Source organism: Sceloporus occidentalis, unplaced genomic scaffold, assembly GCF_023333645.1.
Source record: "Sceloporus occidentalis isolate IW3139 unplaced genomic scaffold, rSceOcc1.0.p SCAF_60, whole genome shotgun sequence".
NCBI lineage: Eukaryota > Metazoa > Chordata > Lepidosauria > Squamata > Phrynosomatidae > Sceloporus > Sceloporus occidentalis.
The window spans coordinates 3307006-3330276 of record NW_028317040.1 but is presented as its reverse complement, the minus strand read 5'-3'; the positions used below and the strand labels follow the sequence as shown (position 1 = coordinate 3330276).

Sequence of the window (23271 nt, the reverse complement as noted above, 5' to 3'; positions counted from 1 at the left end):
TCACTGTGAACTAAGGAACTCTTGCTTCAACAGCTAAAGCTCAGAACAGTGAGAGGATCAAACGACAGGCAGGTAGGTAACTCCTAGTGTTCCTGGTTAGCCTGCTTGTTTATGCCTTCAGAACAAACACACGCAGGAAAGGTGTAGTTAAAAAAATGCATCGGCAGGTTAAGGCTCTGTCCGACTACCGTGCATCTATATTGAGCTACTTTTAAAAACCAGTCAATTAACACTCTAAAATCCCCCTTTTGTGCAGCAGCACTCTGCTTGTCGGTTAAATCACTTAAAAATGGCTGCAGCTTTATTCAAGTGAAATGAATGCAAATGACTTGAGTGTGAAATACCCACCCCTGCGGTGCCAGAGGCACTTATTGTATGGAAAGTCCTGCTAATGCTGCAGGCGTTGAGATGCGATTGGTGGGAAAATCATAAATTGAAAGTAGAATGTTTTTGTTTCTTGTTTTTCCATTTCAAGCAGTATTCTTTTTGCTTCGCTATACTTGAAGGGCCGCTCGTTTACACACAGTGTGTAATCTTCGTTAGAATAGGTCCACAGAAAAAGATTATGGTCAGTGTCATAAAGCATGGCAAAAATCCAAAAGTCTCAAGAGCGAGGCGCAGAGAATGTTTTGTGACCATGATTGTACTCATCAGCAATAGGGTAAGCAAAGTGAGTTTTTTTTTGTGGTGGAGATTTTCAAAGCAGAGCAGTTCCTGTTGCCCGACGGAAAAAAAAATGTTTTTCAGGAACAAAACATTCCTTTTTTGTTAATTTCCTTGTGTGTATATATATATATATATATATATATATATATATATATATATATATATAGTCCTTTTGTAGTTTAGTTGCAACAGTGCTTCTCCGAAAAAAGGTCCATCTATAAATATAATTTTTTTCTCCTTTCAATATATATTTATATATTTATATCTCTATTATTTTTTGAAAGGCGTCAACCTGCTGAAGTTTTGCCAGAATGGGGACTGACTTCTCCTAGGTTCAGTGAACTCAAAAACTTGTGGTTGAGATATGCCATCGGTCACCATATATTGTCCTTGGATGGCTCCTGGCTCCTGAGGTGGCGGATATGCTGGAGGAACTGAGCGAGGACAGCTGACACCAGCTAAAACAGAGAACGGACAAATATTTTATATTGCAGTTTAGTTAAAAACATAGAAACCATATACAAAAAAGTTAGCAGGGGTGCATCAGCTAATTGCAGATCAGTAAGTATTATACAAGTAGTGTTAAGGAGTAAGAATTTTTTTAAATATACAACTAAAATAATAGACTAGATATATCCTATCTAGATTTTGATAATGCGCTTGACACTGTCCCTCATGTAAAATTCATAAATACATTGCAAATAAATTTGGCTGTAGTTAATGGCGTATATATAAAAGGAAGGTTTTGTTACCAGCGGGGTACCTCAGGGATCAATACTGGGACCCATTTTTTTATATTTTTATTAGCGATGTTACAATAGATTCCAAAGCTAAGGTATGTCATTTTGCAGATGATTCCAACAGGGTAGACAATCCTGGTAGAATAATCCAAATGGCTAATGATTGAAGTAAAGTAGAAGAATGGTCGAGAATGTGGCAGCTGCAGTTCGATGTTGATAAATATAAAATAATGCACTTGGTGTGTAAATAAAGCAGCAGGGTCTACTGGTTCCAGGTATGCCCGTGACTAACTGCAAAAATGTGTGACGTCATGCACTTGACCCATGTTTAGTTAAAAGACTGCATTTAAAATGGCACCCAAATGGATCTATATACAATTCAATAAGGTTATATAAAATTTGCTTTTTCAATCGCTAAACTTTCTTTTTGCTTGAGGCTATAAACTATAAATATATAACGCTATAACTTATGTAAATAAAGATTCTTTCCAAAGAGTAGAATTGTATTATTTGTTTAGGGTATTTTAAATATGTCTAGGGGGCAGAGAAAACAATTAATATGCATATACTCGATTGCATTTATTCAAACACTGCAAAGCCTTATTAATCTGTTGGTACGTGGGTAGCTTCACAACGAGCCCTTTACTCATTCTCCATGTCAAGCAGTGTTGTGTGATAAGTGGGTATACACAGGTTGTCTAAAGATCTCACATAAGAAAAGTGTGCAGCCTTGTTAGATACATAGAATGTGTTGAAAGCACAGACACATATAACTTCTCCATCAAACTGGATATTTTGTTAGTTTAACTGCCTATTAGTAAAATCAACAGTAAATAATGATTTTCCAATTAGCAGCCTCTAAAAAGTGCCATCATATACAGTAGAGCTATACAAAGGGTAGACGGGACATAACAAGTAGTATATAACATAACAGTTTGACTTACAGAACTACAGGTGAGGAGGGCCCTGCTCAAATTTATCAATGTAACTGTATTTACGAAGAAAGGATTACTGATGTTGATATTCGGCATAGGGTATAAATGGTTCTCAATATCTATTTAAATAGGTAGTGGAACAGAAAATGTTGACGACACTTCTACAAGTTACTGGTCAATTTACGATCCAATGAAATGGTACTTTTTGCCCTATAAGAAGTCTTCCCTTTTCATCTTGTTTCCCATGATCCCCAGATTATGTCCCTAATGACAATATAGAGCATGATACATGAGCATTGGGAAGGTTCCATCTAACTATTCAGTGGATTTTTATAAATTCTGTTTTGCAGCAGTCTGTGGTATAGACAAAAAACATGCCTTTCCTCTTATTATACCAAGCATATCTATAGAAATATCTAGATAGATACATAAGGTCCTGAAATATATACTGTATTTAGAATTACTTAGTTGGGCGTGTGGTGATTCATTGATCCTTGGCATTTTTCTAGCAAAATATTTTTTGAGTTCAGTTGGGCTGATGTGCAAATTATGCCTGGTATTCCCAGTAGGTGATTAAACTTTCATTTGATACAACCTGTGCTGCCAAGTTCCTCGTTACCGAGCATGTGATCTCCACGTGCCTCCTGTTTTCATGCAGCGAGCAGCTGCCTGAGTATTTCTCCCTAATAAATATTGCAGGACGTGTGAGTGTCTGAATACATCAAGAAATGAATATGAGAAATACCACATCTTATCCAGCTGGGATTACTCTTCCAATGGAATCCCGTAATATGTTGACAACATAGTTTGCTTCCATGCCATTAACGCAATGCTTTAATTCAGTAACATTTTGAATATAATATAAAAAGAGAAGGTTTGATCTTAACCACATTGTCCTTAAACTGATAGTTTTGTCACTACAATGCGTTGATTCATACATTGACTGATGGGGGTTGTGTATAAAAAATCTTCTGGAGAATTGCAGTAATAATGGAGCAACCAGCATTCCATAGGGTGTTATAGGGGTTTCCACCATTATATCACTTTTGTATAAGAGTGGGTCTTTATAAATAAGCAACATTGCATTATGATAAGGCAATTGGCAAAGTACACAAATGCGGCACGTTTCTGGATGTGTCTCAATAAAGTTCACATTGGGGTCTGCACATTTCCCCAAGGGAAGTTTAGCCAAGACCAAAGCAATGCGTCCTTCCACTCCTCTACATTTCATGACTTCCTTTAAAACCAATCAACTTAATTACCTTAAGCCCATTCAGTTCTTACTTCAGACCACCTGGGTCTCCCTATGACGGCCCCTGCTTATCCATGTTAACAACTTATCTTAGTTTCACTGAGCAAATTTGTGCGTTTGGGAGGGGGAGTGTTTTCCTTCTTACTCCTGTCTGTGGATACCTATGTATAAGCTTGTGTTAAAGTAGAAAAGTTTAAAACATTATATATTTATTTTTATTTTGATAACATATTAAAGCAAGGCACTGTGTGTGTTACACCTATGCACATGCATACATTAGGGTGCGGGGCATCAAAGTTTGGTTCAACGTTCTAAAAGCTGTCTTATTCACATAAAAACCAAAATCCACTTGATTCACAGATCCCAGATTCACCCATTGTGATTTTGTGGTATTCAATAGAAACCATGAATATGTTTGTGCTGATTGCTTAAAAACACAGTAAGCACTTTGCACAATTATTTTCTTCTCCTGCCTGCAATTCTAACCTAAACATATTGAGCCAAAACTATTTCCCGGAAGATCCCGTGCGTGTAATAAAATGAACAGGAATCCTTATTTTGCTACTCACTACAAAAACTGCGGCCCATGTGCTGAGCGCATCTAGTCACTCACTCAGAGGAATAGCCCAGGATATACCTACGTAGTTGTAACTCATTCATGCATCATTTGTGCTGTTATGTTATAAAATGCAACTTATGGAGCTAATAACATTTAAACTCTTCAGTGCCTCGGGGACTGACAATATATTTAAACAGTTAATCTAATAAAATGCCCTGCTGATGCTGAGTAAATGAGGCATTCTTGCAGAAAGAGCGTGTGTGGCAGGGGAACGAGACCCATTACAGACAGTGTCTGCTGTTTTAAGTGGTCATAACATTAAAATATAATGTTTTGCCTAAACTAGAAATGCTACATGTACTATGTATATATATATATATATATATATATATATATATATATATATATACACACACACACACGTAAATATATATACATAAATATACTGTGCAAAAGTTTTCGGCAGGTGTGGGAAAAATTTTTGTAAACTACAAATGCTTTAAAAAATAATTAATAATATATTAATATATATTTTTTAATAATTTAACAAAATGCAAAGTGAATGAACACAAGAAAAAAATCGAAATCAAAACTATATTTGGTGTGAGCATCCCCTTTGCCTTCAAAACAACGTCAATTATTTTTAATAGCTTTGCATACAGTTCAAGGAACTAATCGCAATGATTAGATTACCAGACAAATATACAAATTAACTATAGTGCAAAGTCCTTTCTACAACAATTATCAACCTTACAACCTTATTACTTTGCACCAGTATTTTTCCAAGTTTGTCTAATTAATAAGTATTATTTATTACCTCCATGTCTGCAAACTTAATATAGAGCTAAATTCCCCAAACTACTGATACTACTTCACCAGGGCTGGCACTTCTAGCACAATCTCCTGTAGGCTACTAAATTTGCAGACTACTGCTTGATAACATAGCAGAAAATCTGGTTGTGAAATACCCTGCACTGCACCCTTGGTAGCCACCAACATCATGGAAATGGTCGGGGGACCCTGCATGGAGCCATTTTCTACAGTGAAACATGACAGGTGGCTAGGGCAAAATATATATTTTGAGCTTCCCATCATCTGATTTTGTTCCTTCACTAAATGATACATTTTGTCCCGTGTCATTATTGATATGTCAGAAAGAACTGCTTTGTCAGCCTGGTGTGACCCTGGTGTGATCAACAGACATTATGATCTCGTAACTTTTAGGGAGCATTCATGCCGTGGCCACTTCAAACGATTCCATGTACTCCAGCTGTATATGAATGCAGAAGATATTTATAGTGGGGATTCTACACACCAACACAACTAGACATTCAGCATTAACACACACCTAGACACTCACACTAACACAAAGACACTTTACACCCACATGCATGCACACACCCTAACATGCACACCCAGTCACACGCTAACATGCCCAGGCACACACTTTTACTAAAATAACCTGACACACATGCTTACATACCGAAAGACACATGTTCACACACTAACATATGTACATACAATGGGGGCCATAATTAACAAACGGATCACAATCCCAGCATAAATATAACTCATTTTTTTGCTCTGGTGCACCTTCATTTGTGGTTTACAGCTCTTAAGTCAATAATCATTCTGGATGACAATATTGGGGGTTGTGGTCCACAATAGCTCCATTCTTTATTAAAATATATATTTTTACAGTTTTTTGTGAGCATTTGATTTTATAACAGAAATCTCTTCTGTGCATTCAAACAATGTGAGAACCTCAATGGACCAGGAGGAAAGTACTGCTGATCAGTTGAGCGACTGATTGCAGCCACACTACATGTAGAACACTGATTTGCAGTCATCGTGTTTGGCAAGGTGTTGAAGGCGGATGTTAAGTGTGATTTTCAACACTGTGATGGTTTGAAGAAGAGACCTCCAAGGTCCCAACAACGTATGTGTTGGCCCATAAAAACTTCAACTTCAGGTAAAGACTGTTTTCTCGTGGGCTAATGCAGCTTCATCTCCATTTCCAGGGTAGCCTCAGACACATTATATGCTTTAGATTACTCAGTTTTACCAGACTTTATGACCAATATTTGTCAAAATGTCTCCTAAACAACACAATCTACTATATGTTTTGCCTGTAGAAGTATAATTGGATAATGACTTAAACAGTGATATTATATCCATAGTAAATGACACCAGACACCAGGACTTATGGATGTTATAGGTACAATGAGATTTCATGTCGCTGCCAAGCTCTGATCTGCTTAACTCTACAGTTCTGTGTTTTTTTCTGCTAGCACAATGGAAAAGATTGTTTTCCTATGCTCTAAAACATTCTGCCTCACACAAATAGTTCATACAATAATATCAATTGGTGATAATGTTGGAGACTTTGCTTTGGCATCTATTGTACCTTTCTGCTTGCTGACTTTTCTCACAGTCATTGCCGCTTGTCTCTTCTGGTATTCTGAAATTTCAAACCCTGACAAAAATAAAGGAAATAATTAGCCCCCGGCGTTTGACTAGTCGTGATTTAATAGGTTAATGATATATACGTCCCTGTTATGTTATATAATAAAAAAAACACCTGTAATTTAGTGAATAGATGGTGTTACTTTTGCAAATATTTACCACAACATAGACTAATATTCATTGCATCCATATTTTTGTTGTTTGTGCCTTTTTTATACTACATCAGGTTAAGCAACAGTTGGCATGCCAGGATTTGTCTGTCACAGCAAACTGCTAAAATATATGATTTTCTAGACTACAATATGCTGGGAAGTCTCTCTTTATCCTTAATTAAACATATTCTCTAAATTTCCCTGGGAAGAAGTATGACTGTACTATGTTTTTGGAGAAAAAAGAAAATAACCAGAAGAGTACTTAAAAAATCAACAAAGCAAAAAAAACCAAAAAACAAACAACTATTTACTAGACTTGACTTCTATAAAAGCCCTAAGGGCACCGTCAGTATATAACTCGTTCTGCTAATATGACTAGGCCTTTCCAGTGCAGAAGCAGCGGCTCCATGTCTAGTATGGCACTATTCAGAGTAGGCCAGACTTTGGTCGTGCAGTAGACATGTTCTCATTTCAGAGAGAATGGAGCTGCTCAATGTTACAAATACAACCTCACCCTGCCGATTTATAATATGTCTATTATTAAACAGGCCAGTGTGTCACTGAGATCCTGTCTCCTTTTAAGTTATTCATATTTTTGTTTACCCTATCATACCCTTTACTATCATATAATTTCTCCTCAATTACACAAATGTTCCCATATTTCCCAAAATGCTTTAATAAAGACTGCATTTGAATCTGACTCTAGGCCCGAGAAGGACTTTAAAACACTTTGTGTACTTCAACAGACTGCACATGTATAACATGTATAACGTGATAATATCCAAGATACGTAATCATGTTCATTCACTAAAGCTTTCTTTTTTGTTCTATCCTTTTCAATGAAAATTTCATCCAGTCTTACGACCGTGAGAATCAGTTTAACCACATTAAAATGACAAAACCGGTATACTATAAAAGGGATTCTACGGCCATCATGCGCAATTTAATTCAAACAATTGCTGCGTGGTCACTTTTCGTGGTGTTTCACTTGCAAAAGCATGGAAAAAATAGTTCTTCAGTGAAACTGTAAATAAAAATTGCATTATTGTTGACGTAAAAAATATTACTGCCAACAGAAAGTAGAATCAAACCTATGGTTTAACACAATTTCTATAAGTTAAAGGAAAAAAAGACAGCAGTGGTATCAAGATTGACAATTACACTTTTAAAACAATGTTGGAAGAAATGCATGGACCTGCTGATGTCTGTTGATATATGGCTTCATTTCCTTCTTTATCTGCAATCTAGCTCCTGAAAGCCCTCTACCAAATCATCTGCTAAGTAATCCTTCTCTTATACCCTATTACAGGGGCGTCCAACATGACAACGTGAGATCGGCAGCCAGGATCACATAATCACAAGCCCTGCCGCTTACTTGTGGGAGGGTCTATTCCGGGGCATCCAACATGCGGCCCGCGGGCCAAATGCGGCCCGTGTGACCTTGAGGTGCGGCCCGCGTGAGATCGGCAGCCAGGATCACATAATCACAAGCCCTGCCGCTTACTTGTGGGAGGGTCTATTCTCTGCTCCAGTCCTGCTTCCTCTGTGGGGAGAACGAGGGAGGCCGCGCCCCCTGCTGAAGTCTGTGAGCGGCATCGAGAGCTGTAGTAGGTAAGGGGGTGGGGGAGGTTGTTTGAATGAGTATGCCTGTGAGGGAATGAATGTGTGAATGAATGAGTGTATGAATGAATCAGTGTGTATGTGATAGCATGGATGTGTAAGTGCTGGAACCTAGGCATGATGGGACTGTGATTGCTGTTAGCAATCACACTCCTATCATGCTAAGTCAGCCAGTACATGCTGAAACCTGGCTAGCTGCCCCCCTTGTGTATTGATGCTGCCAGCAGTATGGGGTCTGCACTTACAGCCACCCAGTACCAGCATGTACTGGCTGACTTGGCATGATAGGAGTGTGATTGCTAACAGCAATCTGCTAACAGCAATCACAGTCCCATTATGCCTAGGTTCCAGCATTTACTGGTTGCCTGGGTATGAAAAGAGTGTGTTTGCTGTTAGCTCCTATCATGCCAAGTCATATTGTTGATTTTTTTGTCCAATTGTGGTGTGTTACTTTTAATAAAAGTTTGGTTACACACTAAAATTGGACAAAAAATACAATGCCCAGCCAACCAGTACATGCTGGAATCTGGGTATGCCTGAGATTGCTGTTAACAATCATAATATATAATTTTTTTGTACAATTTTGGTGTGTAACTTACTTTTATTAAAAGTATGTGGGGGGGGGGGGTCATTTTCATTCAGTGAACCCTGAATTTTCGGTTTTGGTCCAGAATTTTCATTTCGGTGTATCCCTAGGATAAATAGAACTATTTCATTTTAACTTATCCAGAATCCTGAATTTGTAGTCACAAAACTTTCTAGGCCCAGAAATCAGTGAGAGGAAAAGTAAAGGTTTTGTGCCATTTACTTTATTTTAATCTGCATATCTTATTAAAGGCCATATTTTCACAGAGTGAAAAATGAGTGCGGCCCGCGCACGTATACAATTCTGATGAAGTGGCCCACTGCAGAAAAAACTTGGACACCCCTGCCCTATTAGTTTCAATAGCATTCATTCTCCATTACCATTAATAAGAGGCCTTTTCATCTAGCCTCACAAATATTTAACCTAGGAGTAATATTGGACTTCTTAGTCTTTCCTCCCCTTAAACTAATCCTTATTAATGCATTCCTTCTTCCTCTGCTATATTGATTTCTGAAGTGTTCTTAAATATGACCTCTCTGCCTCACATCTCCATCCCTTACAAATTATTCAGAAGTATCCCTTGTATATAGTGACCTTACATCACTCCCTTTTTTGAATCTTCCTACCTCCGAGAATATATTGAATTCTACATTCTTTGAGCGCATTCACTTCTGCAAGTAAGTTTCCTTTTAATGCATTTAGACAGATAATGCTGGTTTGAGACTTCTGGGCTTCATTCACTTAATATTGAATCTGCATCAGTCCTTCTTGTAGGTTAAGAACACCAGTGATTGGTACTTGATAATGCATAGTTACTTCACTGAGATTAAAGTAAATAACCCACTTTGTGCCTACTGGTCTTTATTAAGTATCCCAAGGCACAGTCTCTTCTGTTCTTCACTATGATGACTACACTATTTCTCCTTTACTAGTGAGGTGGTATAGATGTTATGTTTGGTCAACATTTTTAGATACGTAGATGCTTTTTTACAATAAGGACCCAAGTCTATCGACCCGACCCTTCTATCTCCAATGCAGAGACCTCTTACCGATCTTCTCATCTTCTTGCACCATCTTCCTCTCCTCCCGAAAGGCACGCAGCCACCTCAGCTTTTCCTCCAACTTCTTAGCGAAGAAAATGTGCATTTCCTCTGTCTCCTTGTTGTGCAGTTTAAAGGCATTCTTTACGCTCACATTAAAGTCCTCATCTCGTCCATCCTCCACTTCAATCACCTCAAATTTATCCATGTCTAACCGACCTTTGTAATAAAGAATGTCCCTCCTGATCAGGTCCTGGAAGAGAGTCAGAGATACGGTATCAACAGCTGTAGAACACGCTTAATGTACACTTTACCTCTCCATAGTTACGAGATGACCATTCTATGCTAAGTGGAGACAACACTTAGACTAGTGTGGTGCAGCTTTTTAATAGGGTACGATGCAAACCAATGGAAATCATAGATTTAGGGTCTGTACAGATTAAAATATTATAGAACTTCTATCCTTAAAAGTTGATCTATGAATCGGACAAAAACCTTTGTGTGCCCTCACTTGGACAACAATGACTTACATTAAAAACGTTGATGATTCAAAGATCACGTTTAGATAAGGGAATGACCTATGTGTTGGTCCTCCTGCAGTTATAGTGGATACATTTATGTCCAAAAGATCCATAAGTATACAATGACTATTTGACTTTGTGTGTGTGTGTATATGTATATGTATATGTATGTATATACACATATATATACACATGTATAAAATGCCACGTTTGCCAGAATTATGTTCATGAAATTTCTGCCCTGTTAAATCTGTTAAAGTGGAAGAGTCTAGAGGTAACAGCTTAGCCACGGAGGGGTTGTTGAATGCTGAAGTGCCTCATGTGGAAAAATCACCTGTCCTCTGCAGCATCACCCACTACAGAGCTCCAAACAGCCATTACAAGCAACATCAGGGCAAGCACTGTGTGTCAGGAGATTCACAAAATGAGTTTGTATGGCCAAGCGGCTGCACACAAGCAGAAGATCACTATACGCAATGCCAAGCGTCGGCTGAATTGGCTTAAAGCACACCGCCACTGGACTCGCTTCACTATCTGGAAGTTTCATGAACAAATCTGGGCAGATGCCAGGTGAATTATACCTGCCTGAACACATAATGCCTATTGTAAAGTTTGGTGGAGAAGGGATAATGCATGGGAGCTGTTTTTTTAGGGTTAGAACTAACTCATTTAGTTCCATTGATGGATAATGTTAATTTTACAGCCTACAAAAACACTTCTACTTCTGTGGAACCAGTTTGGGGAAGGCTCTTTCCCGTTCCACCATTACTGTTCATATACAGGGCCGGCCTGACAATGGAGCCGAGTGGGGTAAGTGAGTAATTACAAGCCGGCACCGAGACTGAACAGGGAGACTCGCCGCAGGACTGCTGAAAGGTAAGTACAAGGGGGGGGGGGAGGGTAGATAATATGGGGGGGGGGGGCAGGGACGGAGGGAGAGGAAGGGTAGATAAGGGGGGGGCGGCATTTTGCCTTGGGCCGGCCCTGTTCATATAGAATATATATATTTCAAAAATTAGTTTATGGAGGTACACCCAATACAAGTGAGAAACAAATGAACTGTATCCATCAATGTCAGCAGGAAACAGAGAGTCTATTTCGGCTGGTTTCATTGTTATTCTTGATACAGCACTATTGAATTCAGTTAAAATGCACAGCCGAGTTAATTGTTGAATTACACATTAACGTTAAAGGAACTCAGCAGGAATAAATAGATTTCAAAAGTTACGTTTAAGGTATTTCTCCAGCTGAACAAGTTGTAGTTGGTAAACTGTTGGAACGTTCATCAATGGTATTTTGATCATTTGTGTAGCTCAGCTTTACGGAATTAGCATTACAGAGCTCTGGAAATGTTATTTTTGGAATGTAAACCCGACAGATGTATTTGTTTTGTGGGAATTTGGTTATTTCACCATTTACCGATTAATTAATTTAGCAAGTAGGAGAACATCTAAATACCACTTTTTAAGTATCCTAACTAATACGGTACTAAATAATAGTGTAAAAACACTACTGCAATGCAAATATCTCTGACCTATAATGCACCAATTTTCAACCATATGTAATACAACTACCACTTTTTCAAAAGTCTCTCACCCTTTCCTTCATATAGGAGGGAGTATAGATCAATTGGCAACCAATGGAACTGCTTATATGAAAGCAGCACATATAAGTACAACATCCATTATATTCTTTCTTCTTAATGAGATACAATTAAAACAGAAGTTGTTTTTTTGTTGTTGTTTCTGTAGCAACAGTCTATGAGTGGCTGCTTTGTATTCACACATTAATTCCGCATTTTCAAATGAATTTTAAAGCACCATTTTAGGTTTAAAAACCAAAGGACTGACATACCTCCTATACATACCGTATTTGCTCGATTATAAGACGAGGTTTTTTTCAGAGCAAATGCTCTGAAAAATACCCCTCGTCTTATAATCGGGGTCGTCTTATAATCAGACCTCAAATAGGTCTGACTATGAGACGACTAAGATCCAGATCCCCCGCAGCTGCAGGGGACCTGGATCCTCCTGTCTCCCCCCCCACACTTACCGGTACTTCTGAGTCCCCGGTGTGTAGCTGGGGCAGCCTGTAGATGTCTACGCGATTCGCGTAGACAACTTCCGCTGCAGCAGGAAGGAGGTGTGGCTAGCAGCGGGGGTTGTCTGCGTCCATCGCGCAGACCTTCCCCGGCTGTCAGAGATCAGAGTTCCCCGCACTGGTGAACTCTGTTCTCTGACAGTCGGGGAAGATCTGCGTGATGGACGCAGACAACCCCCGCTGCTAGCCACGCCTCCTTCCGGCTGCAGCGTAAGTGGGTGGGATCTACACGCTGCCCCGGCTACGTGACAAGGAAATCAGAAGCACCGGTAAGTTTGGGGGGGACGGGGGAGTATTAAACGGGGGGGGGAAGCATTTCTGGAGGCAGAGTGCTCTGTGAAATGCCTTTTTAACCCTCTATACGCCACTCTGCCTCCTGAATGCCTTAAAACTCCCTATATGCCACTCTTCCCCATAATATGCATTTTAACCCTCTAAATGCCAGAGTAGCATATAGGGGTATAAGGCATTTCTGGAGGCAGAGTGGCACATAGGGGGTCAAAAGGCATATCATGGGGCACAGTTGCATATAGGGTTAAAAGGCATATCATGGGGCACAGTGGCATTTAGAGGGTTAAAAGGCATATCATGGGGCACAGTGGCATTTAGAGGGTTAAAAGGCATATCATGGGGCACAGTGGCATTTAGAGGGTTAAAAGGCATATCATGGGGCACAGTGGCATATAGGGGGTATAAGGCATTTCTGGGGCAGATGTGCATAACTGGGGGGCAGGTTGGAAAATAGAAGGAAATAAAACCAAAATAAAACCTATAGGGTCGTCTTATATTCAGACTTTTTCTTTATTTCCTAAATTAATATTCAGATTTGGGGGGTCGTCTTATAATCAGGGTCGTCTTATAATCGAGCAAATACGGTATATATACACACAGAAAATAAATTTACAAAATTCCAATTTCTTTATTTCCAGTACCCTCAGTCACATTAGCGTTACCCCCCCCCCCATCAGTGGTGACTGGATGAGGGGATTATGCTAATATAAATGCATGACTTGAGGAGATTAAAAAATGGATGCCTATGGCATTATTTTCCAAAATAAAACAAGGGAGATGAGATTTATTTTATTTGGTGTTCTGTAGGTTGGGTGGCTGGCCCCTCCTCACCAGTCACTGCCCCTTCCTCACCTCTTACCACACTCCCAACACAGGTGTCTCGATATGGACACCTAAAGTTTTGGTAGCCCTGGGTTGGCTATTTAACAGAATTAGCAATGCCTCCAAGCAAAAGTGGTAGAGGCTGATAGAGCGAGGAAATTTAACTCCTTGAGGATGGTAAACATGGTATTACTTCCTCGTAAGAACCGGCACATAAGACCGATGATGTATTATTTCATCCTCTGATACTGTCACTTATCGCGACAGGATTAATGCTCCTGGCCGGCAAAGACTCAGACATAGCAGCAGCAACCAATAGAAAGCACTTCTCTGCATTTGATTATTCAAGGAGCCAATCACATGCATGTTGGCAATCTCTATCAACATTGGTGTGGGCAATGGCTGCTGCCTCTCTCTCTCCTTCACGTTGATCATGAGAAAGGGAGAAGCAAAGGATACATCTGGGATGAGTTCAAAAGAACTTTTTTCTACATTTTCCCTTTATTTTTTTATCAGTTTTTTTTAGCGATTTACCCTACTTGAGGCAAACCTTTACATTAATATTGGGTGTTGCTTTCATTGCCGGCGATGGCATTCAACTTTTTAAAAGCACCTTTTAGTCATTAAAGCATACAATTTTATTTTTTTTATAACATTTGTATTTTTTTTACTAATTGATGGTTTATCTATACAGGTTATGCAAGGTTTAATAAAAACTCCTGTCCGGAAAAAACAATATACCGTATTTGCTCGATTATAAGACGACCCTGATTATAAGACGACCCCCCAAAATCTGAATATTAATTTAGGAAAAAACTAAAAAGCCTGAATATAAGACGACCCTATAGGAAAAAAGTTTTACCAGTAAATGTTAATTCATCTAAACTATTACATTTTTTAATAAAAGCTATGATTGAGAAAAATATTTTTTTCTTTTTATTTCCTTGTATTTTCCAACCTGCCCCCCAGTTACGCACATCTGCCTCCAGGCTTGCCACTCCAATATGGCACTGTGGCCCATGATATGCCTTTTAACCCTCTATATGCCACTGTGCCCCATGATATGCCTTTTAACCCCCTATGTGCCACTCTGCCTCCAGAAATGCCTTATACCCCTATATGCCACTCTGGCATTTAGGGGGTTAAAGGGCATATTATGGGGCAGAGTGGCATATAGGAAGGTATAAGGCATTTCAGGAGGCAGAGTGGCGTTCAGGGGGTTAAAAGGCATTTCATAGAGCACTCTGCCTCCAGAAATGCCCTATGCCCCCATTTAACACCCCCCCCCCCCCACACACACACACACACTTACCGGGGCTTCCAATTTCCTGCTGTATACCGGGGCAGCAGTCTTCCTTCTGTATTAGTGTTAAATGGGGGGGAGACAGAAGGATCCAGGTCCCCTGCAGCGGTGCGGGGGATCTGGATCTTAGTCTCATAGACAGACCTCTATTTGAGGTCTGATTATAAGACCACCCCGACGGCTCTGAAAAAAACCTCGTCTTATAATCGAGCAAATACGTTATATATATATATATATTGTGGGGCCGAACTACATGACAACGGAGAAATTGGCAAAAGTGCTAAAAACCCTTTAGTCCTTTAGTGTGACAAGCAAGTTAATAATTGTAATGTTTTCTCTGTTTCTGTTTACTGGTAGCTTTCTGTTTGACTGTTGTATTCTTTGAACCATTGTCTCTATATGGGTGCCGACACAATTATCACCTGCCCAACTCTTCCATGTAAAATTGCTGAGGAATTCTGATAGATTCTCTTTTTTTTTTTTAAATATATTTTTTGCAGACAAATCCTTCCTGTACTGATCTTCTGAAGCAATATATATCCTAGCCATTAAACTACATGTGGAAATCTAATCTTTCATTCAACAATAAGCCAATTCCATTCCATTTGTCAGTAAACTGGAAAAAAAACCACAAGTGGGACATTAATTGATTAATCTGCATATCTAATATATATTATGTTTTGGTCCACTTTAGTCTCTGGCTTTACTGCTATGTAGCTAAAATATAACTGCAAACAATTCACTTTTTTACAAACGTTGGTGAAACTCAAAACTTTATTTCAATAAAATGATAAAGATTTATAAAAATCCAGCAGCGTATCTAACTACTTCCAAAAAGCGTGACATTCTTTCTGTAGGGACAGCTGGTCGGCCAGTCCTTGCTCTGAGCAATGGAGATATCTTAGTCACGAGAAGAGAAACATGGAGCAATGTAGGGTGTTTTTGGACAGGAGGTATTATACTAGTAATGCTAATGCCTCTAGCTACAGTTACATGTCATTTCCCACTGGAGTTGTATGTACCATATCAGTATTTGCTAATAACTGTCCAAGAAATACTGTGAAACTGGAAGAAGGAAAATCCTCGCTACTGGAGAGGTCAGAGAAGTGTAAGCTGCAATGATTTGGATCAAGTCCAAGAGGATGCAGGAGACTATCTGGAGAAGAGGCTTCTGCTGCTTCAGACATTGCCAAAGATGGTACAGAAGGTCTGTGAGATAGCAAGGTGCCCAAGTGACTTAGAGAAGAGCAGGGAAGAAACAACAAAGATATCAAATAGCGAACAGAAGCTGAAGAAATAAGCTGTTCGTAGCCAAATATGCAGGATTAGACACACACAGACACAGACAATAGTCATGGGTTGGAGAGCAACATCTTATAAAAATAAAAGGTGTTACTCAAAGGGAATCTTGCAGTGAGAAGAGGCCACCCAGCCGTGGCCAGGCCTTGTGTTACAATCTCTGGAGAAGCATAGGGCAGTATACTAGAGATGTGTTGTTGATTTGGTGACAGAAAATGTCAAATGTCCAATACAAAAAAACTGAGTAGGGCAGATGGATTTCCGAGAGTTATCTTAAATTGAAGTTATTTAAATATCCGTTGCTAAGAGATATTACAGTCAGTAACGCTAATTTCAGTCTTGCAGATGTTTTCATTACTACATTACTGCATACTACTGAGTATGCTGTGTCGAATATGTGCGTTGCAATTTGTACAAAGTGTATAATCAGAGCCTTCTGTTGTCCTCTCCATGGCTTTAAATAATGTAGGTGTAATTAATGGGCTTCATTCTTTCTTTAACAACACATCTGGGAACAATATTAGAAAGACTAAGAAAACAAATCTGATAATTACAGATAAACTCCACTGTTTTGTAGATTTTTTTATTATTTGATATTAAACCGACTAGCAAGAAACTTCACTAGGGCCAATATATTTGCACAATTTCTATTAAAGTCAAATACCAGTTAAAGCAGATCTGCAATCTAAAAAAATCACTTAATCAATATAGCATTAATGGAAGTCTTTTTTGTGTTACCATTTTTACAACAGTTCTTTCAGGGGTATTTTTAATAATATGCTTACAGGGGAAATGATCAAATGATACAACAGATTCAGATATTTAAGAAAGAGTGCTAATTTGGAAGTAAAGCTAAGATTTGGGATGCAAATTTGGGAGCATTAGGAACATGTGTATCCTGCAAAATCCTTGGGCGATTTGACGTAAGTGTAAAGAGGAGAGTTGTATGGAATGAAAGGGGAAGGAAGGACTAGTTGGAGGGTGAGACGTCTTTGATTTTGGCACTGAAGCATACCCGCATTAAGTTATTCGTTTTTATGACCATAGACAGGAATTGATAGGGCTGATGTGCTTTGAAAATATATTGACTGCTGAATCCTCTAAAGTCTAGGACATTACAAGCAGTTATCCTTTTACTTATTAATGTGTTTATTTTCAGGTGATTGGTCCTTTCTGAAAACATTACTCCCCACATTACTTGAATTATCGTCAATCAAACAAAATGTTTACTTTTAATTTTCAGAATCTCCTGAAGACACATCTTATACAGTGGATGCACAGCTTATGCTAAAGGTAACTTTGGGAGTGCATGATTTTTTGTATTATTTGTATTACGTTGGCCCCCACATCCAGGGCCGGCCCAAGACTTAATGCTGCCTGGGGCGAAGTTTAAAATGCCGCCCCCCCCAGCCGATGCCGGGGGGGGATTTTAAACTTCGCCGACCCCATTATCTACCCTCCCCCTTTGTACTTACCGTTAAACAGTCCAGCGGCGAGTCTCCCTGCTCTGCCACGGTGCCGGCTTGTAATGCTGAGCGCCGGAAATTGACGTCACTTCCGGAGCGCAGCATTACAAGCCGGCACCGAGCTAGAGGGATCACAGAGGAGAGAGAGGGGCTCCGAGCGGGTAAGCGAAAACCACTCGGCGCCCCTCTCTCTCCTCCGCTTCAAAAAAACAAAACGCGCGGGGTGGCAAAGTGCCGCCCCTTCAAAAGTTCCGCCTGGGGCAATTGCCCCACTCGGCTCCATTGTAGGGCCGGCCCTGCCCACATCATTCATTCTTGGATTTTTTACATTCATATTTATCAGATATTTCTACGGTAAGTGAAGTTGCAGTTGGTAGATGCCTGTCCCTGTATTGTTTTTTACCAGTGTTAAATATATGAAGTTGCACATACCAGCTACCAATCTATATATCTAGCCCATGTTTTCTTTCATCAAACAAGTAGTTATAATCACCAGAAAAAATATGCGTATTGTGCATTCCTGTAAAACTGTCTCTTCCTACCAAAGCCTGGTACAGAAATGTTGGTGATTACTTATACTTTACCACAGGCAATACAAAGCTAGCAAAGGTGTTTCTTGCACTGGTAGGAAGAATGAAATATTAATTTATTAGAACTAATATTATTATTTTTTTATCAAGAGTCATTGAGGGATTTGCCACTACATCACTTATTTGTACATGGGTAGTGCTATGGGAATGCAGAGGCCGGGGTCTATGGGTTGTTAGTTCACTAATGAGCCTCTCGGTTGCTGGCCACACATTTTACAGTAAAGCGCTCTCCCAAAGAACACCCAGCAGCCTCATTTAGGATTTTTTCCATATTTACAGGTGCCGAAAATTGTAAGAGGATCCCAACCAATGACTTTGGTTTTATAAAATGCTCAAGTATAATATATGCCCCTCAACATGTTCCTGTCTGGTTCTGCATAATTAAGTATAAACTAGTGACTGACGTGTGATTGATCCACTGAAGGTAACAATATTTTTCAACACAATAAACACACCTTACTCTGAGTCTCAGATTTTCAATAATACTTTGGGATTAAATTGTCATTGATTAGCTAGACAGGATATATTGAATAAAAACAAATTAGTGCTGTTTGAATATTATATTCACCTTTTTACAGAGAACCAACTGGTGATCAAAGAGGAAGAATACCCTCTGCTGGTTTCGTCCATACGGCTGGTAAATCCACTGCATTTCTCCAGTGTAGATAAGTTCTGAGCTCCGGTCCAAGATGTCATCTCCCTGTTATGCACAAAGACAACAGCGACATATGTGTTAACATTCCCAGCCCTCTACATTAAGTGCAAATACATGCTGAACTGTGTCTATTTTTAATTTGCTTGCAGATTCATTTTGTTATTTTTCCATGGTTCTATACATAGTCCCTCAACCATCAGGCTTCCAGTTGTTGGTAAACTACAACTGCAAGGCCTTGTAACAGACACATTTTTATAGGGTTTGTTTACAACAAGATACATATGTATATTCATGGAATGAAATGTATCTATGGACCTCTAGACATGTGCCATCATTGGCTCAGCTCCAAGTTCCAGAAGGCTGAGCACCTCTTTAACCTGTATCTTTTAATCCTGGTTGCCTTGTGGGTAGCAGGGTGAGCAGAGCCTTCTGTAAGAGACATCAGACTAATGGTTGGATTAACCCATAAAGCAGCATTCTTATTTTATACTTACTAAAGGTACAGGAAAAGGCAGACCTTGGCCAGATCTCCCTGCTCCCCCCACAAGACAATGAATAAAAGGACCATTGGGGAATTTTAATTGTAAATGCTCTTGCCACCTAGTTACCCCCTGTGTTACGTGCTCCTTATGCTTCTTTAATGCATAAGTAGTTCAGCAACAGTTGCAAAGCAACTGTTTGGCTGCTAATTGTGTAAATATTATCAAAAGCCTTGCAAAAACATAAATGATTTATGCTTTATAGGACACACATGCTAAAACAAACAACACTGCAGGTCACCAGTACAATCGTTGTAGGGAAACTCTGTTCATTACACTACTTCAAAGGTCACCAAGAAGTAGTGGCATCAGCTGTTTTTGAACTGCTACAAGTCCCAGAATTATTGTATTTGTAGTTTAAAAATGGATGAACATCAACTTAAATGGGGCCATCCACCCGAAACAGCAAATCATAGAGATTTATGCTAAGACAGTGTCAATATCTGGTCCCTCCAAATGGTTCATTTCTAGTCCTAGTTCAGTATGTGGCCACCCCCCCCAAAAAGTAACATTTTAATATATTTTATATATTCCATAACTGTGTTTCTGTTTAACTATTCACTTTTCCTAGATAAACATCCAGAAGACAATAAAGCTCTCAAAAATGTGAAAATAACTTTGATAAAGATAATGCATGCAGGGACAAGTACTGGCTTGTGCACCAATCATCAGGGTACCTTGATGATTTCTAGACAAGCCAGAACATCAAATCCTTGGGCATGCTGAAGGTGATTGAAGCTATGTCTGTCTGATTGGGGCACACTTTTCTTTCTTGTATTTAATGGCACCATGATGTGTCCTGGGTTTTCCCTCTGAAGTACTAGAATATTACAAGCACAACTTCTCTTCTCTTTAAATTAATGGTTTAAGATTACAGCTATGCATTTTTGTTCATCTACATTTAAAATGCAATATAAGGAGACAGCTACTTACATCACCCACTTTTAGTGACAGTAGCTTTGGTTACCTTGTGGTTAATTGTGTGATAATGTACAAGGCAACTGACAAAATCTGTATTTTGATAATACACATAGTTTAAATATGTATTTTAGTTTCACATACTTAGTTTATAGGTACTCCCTAAACAAGAAACCGCTACAAAAAATAAGTTATAAACTGAATTTATGGATGTATACGTGATAGATTATTGGGGTATTTTATGATATTCTGTGCATAAAGAAATAGGGTTATCTATGGGTTATGCAGTTCCCTCTGTCTTTCCAAATCAAACACATGCAACAGCAAGGGTCTGGCAGTCTTCTTTTGGTAGTTGTAACCACTGTGATCCGGATGCTTAGACACAAATAGGCCGACAAAATTGTTAAGAGAACATGATTCCTGTTCTCCTGTGTTCCTATCCAGAGATTTGGTGTGTTTTCTATACCTAGCTTTGTTAATCACAGTTTTGACCCTTAGCTTCCCTAGTGACTGTCCTTTAACTTTGATCAATGACCTCTGCCTATTCTGGGGCTAAACAATAAGCTGCAAAACATTAATGCTCCAATGATTGATGTTTCGACTGCTCTATATTTAACAGATTCAATGTTCCCATTGAATGGACCATACCGTGGAAATCCAAGTGTTCTAAGTGTTCTCATATGGTCCAGAGACTGCGACCTTAACACACAGTACTTTCCAGACTAACCTGTGTTAGTTGATTGTGAGTTGTGTTTAGAGTGGCTGTAAGATATGGTTGTAAATGCTTTATAGATGTAGAGTATTGAAGTGCCACAATATTTTGGTCTTCTACACAATGTTTCCATAAGTGTACCAAAAATTATAGCTTAGTGAATGCAAAGGAAAAACTGTTAAAAGATGTTGTAGGGAACATCTCACGCATGGGGCGGCAATGACAGTATTCACACAGGTTTCAAAGGTAAAGCGTGTTTATTTGGATGCTGTAGGCACAGAGCACCTTGTAAACAAAACAAACTCTAAGCCTGTCCGGCTCTAACTAAACATCCGGATACCTCTCTACAAGCCTAAGGTCTGGCACAAAGCAAAGTAACAGGTTTTCCATAGATAAAGCTTCATACCTGGTGGGCTGCAGCTGCTCCCTGCCTCAGTCCCTCCTCCACCCTGCAAACCCACCAGCCCTCTCTTTTAAGGCTTCCTCCCCAGTAATGAGCTTAGGAAGCCTCACCTGAGGGCTCCTGGGTTTGCTACCGTGCCTGGCTGAGGAAACCAGGTGAGATATATATCCCATCAACCACTTTCCCATACACTTTACCACAATGTCTATAACTGATAATATTGTTCAGCCACAGTGTATGAAAGGGAGTTATTTATTTGTGGAGTGGGTTCAGTAATTCCTGATTTAGTGAGCAACATAGCTGTGTTCTAATTAGATACTCGCAGACTGATTAGTACTGCAGGCGAGGGGAAGATCAGACAAGAGGAAAAGCAAAAGCAGTGTCTTTTTTTCCAGGCTCCCTTTTTGATGCTTTCTGTTGTTTGAAAAGCCTGTTGTAGTCTCTGACTTTATTTTCCTCAAGAGATTTGCTGATCAAGCTGCCCCTGTCTCCAGAACAGCATCTTAGCGGCACGATGCACGGTTTTCAGCCCAGCGTTTGATGTGAGAAGGCATGAAAAAAGGGCTTTTAAATGTGAGTTTCAATGCCTTGCTGGAGAATCTGAGCACACATGAAAGCATTTGAGTTGACAGCTACGTAGGCAGTTCCTGTATTATGCAGAAAGCCCGTTAACACATATCCTGCTGGAGAAGACAACTCAAAGGGAGTCCATCAGAACCCTTGACTGATGATAAATCTAGGGCAAATGTTTGGAGCTTTATCCATTCGAGACTACTGGCAGTCCAGGTTATACTGATACCCCTAATATGCGGGGTTGTGTCAGTGTGCAAATCAATTTCTCTTGTTCAGAGGAAGACTGGCAAAAGGGCAACTGCCACCTGAGCTGCTCAGATTTTAAGTTTTTAAACCACCACCAGAAACTTTGGCCTTTGCATGTAATTCTACATACAGGAATTAAAGAGCCTATACTTCCAAGTCACTTCGCTGGGTCTTTTCGGTGGTTTTTATAATTTTTCAATACAGTTTGTCAGACACAACATGCACAATAAGCATGGCTATGCCAGCTATTTAGCTGGTATAGCCACCTGGGCTGCAGGATGCGAGAGATGACCCTGCCTTGGTAAATTCCATGGATCCAAAAACTAACCAAGACTAACATGTATTATGAATGAAGGCAATCACAAAGAATGAAACAATGCATAGATGTACAGTGAAAAAGATACTTCTCATGCCGGTGATATGTGTAAATAGAACCTTCTTGAAAAATATCATTTGAAATATGTTCCAAGGATATTTCTTACATTGAACAGTAAATTGTTGTCGCACTACATGGTGTTAATATAATCAGGAACATACACAACAACCAATAATGCACGCCTGTTGCACTTGTTTCTACAGCAAAATATTCAATTTGGTTTCAATTAGGTTCTTTGGGTCTCACAGCTGCCAGTCACGGCTCCCTATGAGCTCTGCCGAGGATTATTTGGGGGTCAGTGAAGCACACAGCTGTGACTCCTTATTTAGAGGGGCCTGGCTCAGTCAGATAACAGATGCAGTCGGGAACACATCATGTATACAAGCCTGGAGAAACTGCGTTTTTCCGCATCATCAGACACATTAACCCTTTCCTATCTCT

The 23271-nt window shown here is 39.5% G+C and overlaps 1 protein-coding gene across 3 annotated transcripts in view; it reads right to left on the bottom strand.

Annotated features, from left to right (window-relative positions):
• Positions 1–936: 936 nt before the first annotated feature.
• The window catches only part of LOC149287487 (rho guanine nucleotide exchange factor 9-like), a 133238-nt gene continuing 110903 nt past the window's right edge, over positions 937–23271 (bottom strand). For 2 of the 3 annotated variants that reach the window (XM_089492804.1, XM_089492805.1), the window contains 4 exons: positions 18977–19108; positions 10026–10269; positions 6560–6628; positions 937–1124 (listed from right to left, as the gene is read on the bottom strand). In XM_089492804.1, coding sequence (XP_089348930.1) covers positions 937–1124; positions 6560–6628; positions 10026–10269; positions 18977–19108 — 633 coding nt within the window. The remainder of the gene's footprint in view (positions 1125–6559; positions 6629–10025; positions 10270–18976; positions 19109–23271) is intronic. The other variant, XM_089492803.1, reaches the window with a different exon arrangement.